This window comes from Triticum dicoccoides, chromosome 4A (assembly GCF_002162155.2).
Source record: "Triticum dicoccoides isolate Atlit2015 ecotype Zavitan chromosome 4A, WEW_v2.0, whole genome shotgun sequence".
NCBI lineage: Eukaryota > Viridiplantae > Streptophyta > Magnoliopsida > Poales > Poaceae > Triticum > Triticum dicoccoides.
Genome location: NC_041386.1, coordinates 643,937,985 through 643,947,761, shown reverse-complemented (window position 1 = coordinate 643,947,761; position 9,777 = coordinate 643,937,985). Strand labels below are relative to the sequence as shown.

The following is a 9,777-nucleotide window of genomic DNA, read 5'->3' as shown; positions in this document are numbered from 1 at the left end:
TAGTGGGAATTTTTCATTATAGAACTTGGCTTGTATATTCCAACGATGGGCTTCCTCAAAATGCCCTAGGTCTTCATGAGCAAGCAAGTTGGATGCACACCCACTAGTTTTCTTTTGTTGAGCATTCTTAGCTCTAGTGCATCTGTTGCATGGCAATCCCTACTCCTTGCATTAACATCAATTGATGGGCATCTCCATAGCTCATTGATTAGCCTCGTTGATGTGAGACTTTCTCCTTTTTTGTCTTCTCCACACAATCCCCATCATCATATTCTATACCACCCATAGTGCTATGTCCATGGCTCGCGCTCATGTATTGTGTGAAGGTTGAAAAAGTTTGAGATTATTTGAGTATGAAACAATTGCTTGGCTTGTCATCGGGGGTATAGAAGTTGGGAACATCTTTGTGTGACGAAAATGAAGCATAGCCTAACTATATGATTTTGTAGGGATGAACTTCCTTTGGCCATGTTATTTTGAGATGACATAATTGTTTAATTAGTATGCTTGAAGTATTATCATTTTTATGTCAATATGAACTTTTGTCTTGAACCTTTCGGATCTGAATATTCATACCATGATTAAGAAGATTTACATTGAAATTATGCCAGAGTACCACTCCGCATCAAAAATTCTCTTTTTATCATTTATCTACTCGAGGACGAGCAGGAATTAAGCTTGGGCATGCCTGATACGTCTCCAACGTATCTATAATTTTTGATTGCTCCATGCTACTTTATCTACTATTTTGGACTATATTGGGCTTTATTTTCCACTTTTATATTATTTTTGGGACTAACCTATTAACCGGAGGCCCAGCCCAGAATTGCTGTTTTTTTTGCCTATTTCGGTATTTCGAGGAAACAGAATATCAAACGGAGTCCAAACGGAATGAACGTGATCTTCTCACCGAACGTGATCCAGGAGACTTGGACCCTACTCCAAGAAGTTTCCGGGGAGGTCACGAGGGTGGAGGGCGCGCCCCCCCTGGGCGCGCCCCCTGCCTCGTGGGCCCCTCGGAGCTCCACCGACGTGCTCCTTCCTCCTATATATACCTACGTACCCCCATTAGACCAGAGGGGGAGCCAAAAACCTAATTCCACCGCCGCAACTTCCTGTATCCACGAGATCCCATCTTGGGGCCTGTTCCGGAGCTCCGCCGGAGAGGGCATCCATCACGGAGGGCTTCTACATCAACACCATAGCCCTTCCAATGAAGTGTGAGTAGTTTACTTCAGACCTTTGGGTCCATAGCTAGTAGCTAGATGGCTTCTTCTCTCTTTTTGGATCTCAATACAATGTTCTCCCCCTCTCTCGTGGAGATCTATTCGATGTAATCTTCTTTTTGCGGTGTGTTTGTTGAGACCGATGAATTGTGGGTTTATGATCCAACTTATCTATGAATAATATTTGAATCTTCTCTGAATTCTTTTATGTATGATTGAGTTATCTTTGCAAGTCTCTTCGAATTATCCATTTGGTTTGGCCAACTAGATTGGTAGTTCTTGCAATGGGAGAAGTGCTTAGCTTTGGGTTCAATCTTGTGGTGTCCTTACTCAGTGACAGAAAGAGTTGCAAGGCACGTATTGTATTATTGCCATCGAGGATAACAAGATGGGGTATTTATCATATTGCATGAATTTATTCCTCTACATCATGTCATCTTGCTTAAGGCGTTACTCTGTTTTTAACTTAATACTCTAGATGCATGCTGGATAGCGGTCGATGAGTGGAGTAATAGTAGTAGATGCAGGCAGGAGTCGGTCTACTTGTCACGGACGTGATGCCTATATACATGATCATACCTAGATAACCTCATAACTATGCTCAATTCTATCAATTGCTCAACAGTAATTTGTTCGCCCACCGTAGAATATCTATGCTCTTGAGAGAAGCCACTAGTGAAACCTATGGCCCCCGGGTCTATTCTCATCATATCAATCTCCATTACTTTATTTTACTTGTTTTGCTTTTACTTTTTACTTTGCATCTTTATACCAAAAATACCAAAAATATTATCTCTATCAGATCTCACTCTCGTAAGTGACCGTGAAGGGATTGACAACCCCAAAGCGTTGGTTGCGGGTTGCTACCATTTTGTGCAGGTACGAGCGACTTGCGCGTGACCTCCTACTGGATTGATACCTTGGTTCTCAAAAACTGAGGGAAATACTTACGCTACTATGCTGCATCACCCCCTCCTCTTCGGGGAAAACCAACGCTAGCTCGAGACGTAGCAGTAGCCACCTTATGCAACTAGTGTATGTCAGTCGGTGGAACCTGTCTCACGTAAGAGTACGTGTAAGGTCAGTCCGGGCTGCTTCATCCCACGATGCCGCCGAATCAAGATAAGACTAGTAACGGCAAGTAAATTGACAATATCAACGCCCACAACTGCTTTGTGTTCTACTCGTGCATAGAAACTACGCATAGACCTAGCTCATGATGCCACTGTTGGGGAACGTAGCAGAATTTTAAAATTTTCTACGCATCACCAAGATCAATCTATGGAGTCATCTAGCAACGAGGGAGAGGGGAGTGCATCTACATACCCTTGTAGATCGCTAAGCGGAAGCGTTCAAGTGAACGGGGTTGATGGAGTCGTACTCGTTGTGATCCAAATCACCGATGATCCTAGTGCCGAACGGACGGCACCTCCGCGTTCAACACACGTACAGCCCGGGGACGTCTCCTCCTTCTTGATCCAGCAAGGGGAGAGGAGAAGTTGAGGGAAAACTCCGACAGCACGACGGCATGGTGGTGATGGAGCTCGTGGTTCTCCGGCAGGGCTTCGCCAAGCACTACGGAGGAGGACGAGGTGTTGGAGGAGGGAGAGGGCTGCGCCAGGGGAAGGGTGCGGCTGCCCTCTCTCTCCCTCACTATATATAGGGGAAAGGGAGGAGGGGGAGGTGCCCTAGGGTTCCCTAGGGGAGGGGCGGCGGCCACAGGGGAAACCCTAGATGGGTTTGGGCGCCCCCACCCCCTAGGAAACTTGCCCCCCAAGCCGAGAGGGGCGGCTGCCCTAGGAGTGGCGCCCCCACCTCTCCTGGTTACCTGAGATGGGGTGGGAGGGGCGCTCAGCCCCTTAGTGGGCTGATGTGCCCTCTCCCCTTGGCCCATTGGGCCCCCCAACATTTGCCGGGGCCTCCGAAACCCCTTTCGGACACGCTGGTCATCACCTGGTACCCTCGGAACAATTCCGGACTCCAATACCCTTCGTCCAATATACCGATCTTCACCTCTGGACCATTCCGGAGCTCCTCGTCATGTCCGGGATCTCATCTGGGACTCCGAACAACATTCAGTAACCACATACTATTTCCCATAACAACTCTAGTGTCACCGAACCTTAAGTGTGTAGACCCTACGGGTTCGGGAACCATGCAGACATGACCGAGACAACTCTCCGGCCAATAACCAACAGCGGGATCTGGATACCCATGATGGCTCCCACATGTTCCACGATGATCACATCGGATGAACCACGATGTCGAGGATTCAATCAATCCCGTATACAATTCCCTTTGTCCAGCGGTATTGTACTTGCCCGAGATTCGATCGTCGGTATCCGATACCTTGTTCAATCTCGTTACCGGCAAGTCTCTTTACTCGTTCTGTAACACATCATCCCGTGATCAACTCCTTGGTCACATTGTGCACATTATGATGATGTCCTACCGAGTGGGCCCAGAGATACCTCTCCGTCACACGGAGTGACAAATCCCAGTCTCGATTCGTGCCAACCCAATAGACACTTTCGGAGATACCCGTAGTGCACCTTTATAGCCACCCAGTTATGTTGTGACGTTTGGTACACCCAAAGCATTCCTACGGTATCCGGGAGTTGCAGAATCTCATGGTCTAAGGAAATGATACTTGACATTAGAAAAGCTTTAGCATACGAACTACACGTTCCTTGTGATAGGCTTAGGATTGGGTCTTGTCCATCACATCATTCTCCTAATGATGTGATCCCGTTATCAACGACATCCAATGTCCATGGTCAGGAAACCGTAACCATCTATTGATCAACGAGCTAGTCAACTAGAGGCTTACTAGGGACATGGTGTTGTCTATGTATCCACACATGTATCTGAGTTTCCTATCAATACAATTCTAGTATGGATAATAAACGATTATCATGAGCAAGGAAATATAATAATAACTAATTTGTTATTGCCTCTAGGGCATATTTCCAACACAAGGCACTTATTGTATTGTTGCCATCGAGGATAAAAAGATGGGGTTTATGTCATATTGCTTGAGTTTATCCCTCTACATCATGTCATCTTGCTTAATGTGTTACTCTGTTCTTATGAACTTAATACTCTAGATGCATGCTGGATGGCGGTCAATGTGTGGAGTAATAGTAGTAGATGCAGAATCGCTTCGATCAACTTGACACGGACGTGATGCCTATATTCATGATCATTGCCTTGGATATCTTCATAACTATGCACTTTTCTATCAATTGCTTGGCAGTAATTTGTTCCCCACCATAATACATGCTCTCATGAGAGAAGCCACTAGTGAAACTTATGGCCCCTGGGTCTCTTTCTTATTATATTGCATCTCTTTTATTATCGCATCTCGTTTACTATTTTGCAATCTTTACTTTCAATCTATACAACAAAATACCAAAAATATTTATCTTATTATCTCTATCAGATCTCAGTTTCGCAAGTGACCGTGAAAGGATTGACAACCCCTTTATCGCGTTGGTTGCGAGGTTCTTGATTGTTTGTGCAGGTACTAGGTGACTTGTGCGTTGTCTCCTACTGGATTTATACCTTGATTCTCAAAAACTGAGGGAAATACTTACGCTACTTTGCTGCATCACCCTTTCATCTTCAAAGAAAAACCAATGCATGCTCAAGAGGTAGCACACCTCCGCAGATAATAGATCCCAACTATTGAACTATGTTGGGGAAATGTTTTGATGAAGTGTGATAGCCCAAGGCTACTGGTCTTCACATTGGCCACCAAAATGTCTGAAACAACCGCAAGGGCATACAACAATTCTAACTGCTTCCATATAGGTTCGTTACCAAGCCAAGCATCATTGGAGCCCATTCCAAATTGTGGATTCGAAGGAGTTAGGACGTACTTGGGTTAAGAAGATCTGCCCATAGTTTGGAAGTGTTTTGTAATTGGACAAAGACAATGTTTATGAATTTGGAATTAAGACCCCCCCCCCCCCGAAAAGGCTTCTAGGTCGACAGATGACCGGGCACTAAACCATACTTCCTTTGTCTGCATAATAGTGGGCGTTTGGCTATTCTATGGCAAATTGATTTTTTGTGTGTGCAGAAAACCCCTTCCTCCCCTCATTTAAGCTAGTAGTGTTGCTTTGATTTATGTACACAATTAATGTTCATGCATCGTTGCTCACTGCGGTTACCTCGAGGCATAGACCAAGGGGGCGAACACAAAATTACCGCTTAGAAGCCAGATCTACACTTATTTTCAGAAAAGTGGAGGAGTGTAGGCGTGCAGTCTTTTGTAAAATCGTAAGTAATGTAGCATCGTTTACAAGTAGAGGGATAACCTCACCAGGGGCATTATCCATTGGAACACTCCGAGGAGAAAACCTAGCTAACCTTGCTAGTTCATGAGCTACTCCATTACGCTCTCAATGGCAATGATCATAATTGACATGGGAAAAGTCTAATGACATGAAATAATAGTCATCTATAATGGATGAAGCGACTGAAGAAGAGTAGCAAGATTCAATGCACCCACCACCTCCATGCTATCCGAATGCACTTCAATCTTACACAGTGTCTTAGATCATCAAGAAGGCCCAAGAATGAGCCAAAAAGGACACGCCTAAAAATTGTGTTGCATGCCGTGGTTTAAGTAAAAAATAATAAAATAGAAACGGATCATCTACAATCATGGACATCGACCACGGGCCAGCCTCTTTTGCTCAGCGCTGCTGCGCGAGACGGCGTCACTCTCATGGAAGGAAATGGATTTGTAGCGGTGGCAGGAGCTGCTGGTTCACCATGACAGACTCATCATATATACCTATAGCAGGAGCGGTGGGGTGGCTCACAGCTCGGACAAGGCGAGCAGCTCGTCGAGGTAGTCCGCTCCAAGGTCCTCCAGCTCCAACACGCACGTTGACAACGACGATGCAGCGGCTGCCTCCTGCCTCGTCACCTCTGCTGCCGTCGCCGTGGCTCTGGACATCCTCTTTTTGTTGGGTCTTCTCTTTCGGATGCAGTGCCGCCGCTTGAGCGCGAGAGCAGGCGAGTCCCCCGCGGCGGCGCAGCCGATGTCCAGCGTGCGCAGCGACTCCTGCACGAGCTTCACCGGGAAGTTGAGCACGGCGGCCGGGCCGCGCACGGAGAAGGCGGCCTGGTCGTAGGCGAGTGCGGCGGCCTGTGGGGTGTCGAAGGTACCAAGCCAAACTCGGGCGCCATTACGGGTGGAATCCCGGATCTCCGCCGCATACTTGCCCCACGGCCGCTTCCGCACCCCAATGAGCGGCGAGTCCGGCGCATCACGTGAACTACTGGAGCTCCCCTGCGGTAACAGCGACGGCGACGCGACAGGCACCGTCACGATCTCCTCCCAGGCTGAGGCCGCGGGAGGTGTAGTGAAGAAGGTGGAGGTGGCTTCCATGGGGAACGAGAAGGAGGACAGCTGGTAGTCGAACCCCGTGTCAGCATTAACTTGAGCTTCAGCTTGAGAAGCAGGCTGATGATGCGTGTAGTGTGTATTGGATGAGAAAGAAATGGAGTAGCCGTGGTAGCAGTGGAAGCCATCATAGGTAGGTAGCTCCATCTGCAGGTGGTATGGTTCCATGTGTGGAGCATCTACGTAAAGTGTACAGTACCTTATATATACAGCGAGGAGACGAGATCCAAGGAGGGCACGGAGAAGCTTAATCAAGCCGCACAGACGGCAGACAAGCTTTGACTTATAACGACAGAAACTGATGAAATACTAAAAGTCACTAGGCCAGTAGCTAGGCCTGATAAACATCTCCATCGATCAGGTGGAATGCAGAGATGCAAATGTTGACGTAGGGCGGCTGGATACGACAGAGCACTCGGGCGTCACCGCGACGTACCTCTCCGTATCCATCGGTGGTCAATATCTCTTCTTATTACTACTACTAGGCACTCTCATCTACTTTAACTAGCTAGTGCAACCCTATCATGTGCATGCATGGTCAACAAGATCATCGTAGGAGTATTTCCTTGTGCCGTCGACCCATCGGAAGCTATAGTACTTTAAATCTACGATGGTCGAGCGATGGATTTGCATCTTTCAGTAGATATGTACCAACCCCAGTTCTTTTTTACTCTGCGTATAGTATAAGATTTCTAATCTCTGATGTCAAACATTATATGAGAAAAAAATCAACATTCACAATACGAAATCAGTATCATTATTATTTTTAGAATACAAATTAATCAATTGATATCATTAGTTACATCATGAATTTAATTTTCATATATATTGTATAACTTTAGTATTGTAGATGTTGATTTTTTTTAAAATATAAAAAATACGGTCAAAACTTTACAAAGTATAACTTCACACAAATCTTGTATACAGTGTAAAAGGGACCGGAGGAGTACATATGTAAACACCATTCAAAAGGATAGGGCTAACATAACTGTAGATATGTACTCTCTCCGTCTATAAATACTTGTCGAAGAAATGTCTGTTTCTCCGACAAGTATTTTCGGACGAAGAGAGAGTACATATGTAACTGCAGATTTGTTTTCTGCCGGGTACTATATAAAGTGAAGATATGGAAGGATGCCACGTATATATAGCTGGATGGCAATGGCTCGCCGAATCTAGCACATGAAGTACATATACATATGGAAAGGCGCATGCATATATGCGGCACTCCATGTGCATGCATGCAGATGGACAGGAAGAAAATAGCCCCGGCAGCAACGATAAGCCATTAGTGTAAAGCAGACACTCTGATCTAGCATTACTGCGCTTGCATCTTTTATGGTTTCATAGGACCCGGATACAGATAAGCAGGTGTCTGACACCTCGTATATGAACAACGCAAGCTTACACTAATCGTAGCAGGTGCCTGTGAAGGTTCACATACAACGAACCAGCACATACGCCCATAGTATACGCTTTGTTTTATTCTCTCTCGGACGATGCTTAGCAGGTAGTAGTCGCCACTCGCCAGCTATAAAGTAACACAACCTACTCGTCTTCTCAATCTAAGCCCTGGGATTCAATAAAGAACTTGCGCCTTCGATGATATCCAGCAGGCCTGTTTGGCCGTTGTTTGCGCCTTCGATGCAGAGAGGGCGGAAACCAAACTTTTCATGGCTCTGCCACCTACATAATATTTCCCTCGTTTCGTAATCATAATGCAGCATCTATATATTTTGCCCATATGTTAAGCGGTCTTGTTTGTCCTTTCTTTGTGCATGATCGTGTTGGCGGGGTCGAGCTTGCCTACCTTGTTTGTTCCCTGTCGGTTTTTTTTTAAAGCCTACTGGCACACTTTATTTCAACTTAAGGACAGAAATGTCGTTCATTACGATTTGAATCCCCAAACAAATCAGAATTTTTATAATAGGGGTGTCTCGCCAGATTGTGCGCAACACTTTGACTGTGCTAAAGGGAGATAGCTCAAATTCTTCGTTCCTTCTGGAAACAGTATGCTAAAATGGCAGTGTAAGGACTCCAAGCCTCAATGATGTCATTGCAAGCTTGAATAAGTTCCAATGAATCTGATTTGATGATAACCTGTGAGCAGCCCAGACCCTCCACCAGAATCGAGACCTTTCTGACGACCAATTGCCTCAGCCGTGATCGCATCCAGCAAAATGGTTAAGCACTGAAGCCACTCGCGCCACTGCATCTACATTCAACTTTTACTCATTTCTTGGAGGTTTTTGCCACAATATCTCATGTGGTTCTGAAGGTCTCGCTGCTCTGCTATAGTTAACTGAAAGTGTGTGGTTTGTTCCTAGCGTTGACGTGTGGGCAGCGGTGCCATCTCTGGGCATGCGTGGATGAGGGCTTGGGTACCGATTTAAACACGCACTACTGAAATCAAACCCTATGCCGAGTGCCAGAAATACTCGGCAAAGGGCCTAAAACACTCGGCAAATCCTTTGCCAAGAATTGTTCTCGGCAAAGACCACCCGGCGTAACCTCTTAGGCAAACAGAATTTTGTCGAGAGCCAATCGTCGGACACTCAGTAAAGAGTTTGCCGAGTACCAAACAGTGTCCCTCGGCAAAATAAAGTGACTTCACGGCCGCTGATTCCGTCAGCTCTTTGCCGAGTGTCTCGCTCGGCTTAACTGTAACAGACAAGTACCAGCAACTCCCTTTTACCGAGGGTCGCTCTCAGCAAAGACACAACCAAACTGCCAGCGCATGCCACTTTGCAAGCATCGCTCTCAGTAAAGGTATGTCTTCCGAGTGCTGCTCTCGGTAAAGATTCGTTGCCAGTATTATTTCTGCCTCTATTTCATCGATCGCTACAGCAAAAATAGATAGACAATACACAAGCTATATATGAACTCACATGGTTAACAACAAACTCAGAAAGGGCTTCTATATGGTCCACCCAAGCTTAACAACAAACTTACATAGGCATTATATAAATAGTTCACACAATCTTCATTTGAAGTCACAAAGTAGTTCTTTAGCACAAGTGCCTACATACTAAACAACAAAGTGGCATGTCTACATGCGACCGCAACATAAAAGCAACACCATAATTAGGACAACCTGAAAGAAAATTATCGAGTTCTTCAATTCACTGAACC

General features: G+C 45.8%; 1 protein-coding gene across 1 annotated transcript; it reads right to left on the bottom strand.

Moving 5' to 3' along the window:
• Positions 1–5,645: 5,645 nt before the first annotated feature.
• On the bottom strand, positions 5,646–6,813 carry LOC119289539 (ethylene-responsive transcription factor 1B-like). The gene is made up of 3 exons (XM_037568843.1): positions 6,068–6,813; positions 5,746–5,829; positions 5,646–5,667 (listed from the first exon to the last, which is right to left on the bottom strand). Exons 1-3 carry the CDS (start codon positions 6,811–6,813, stop codon positions 5,646–5,648), a joined length of 852 nt encoding a protein of 283 aa, XP_037424740.1.
• Between the last annotated feature and the right edge of the window lie 2,964 nt (positions 6,814–9,777).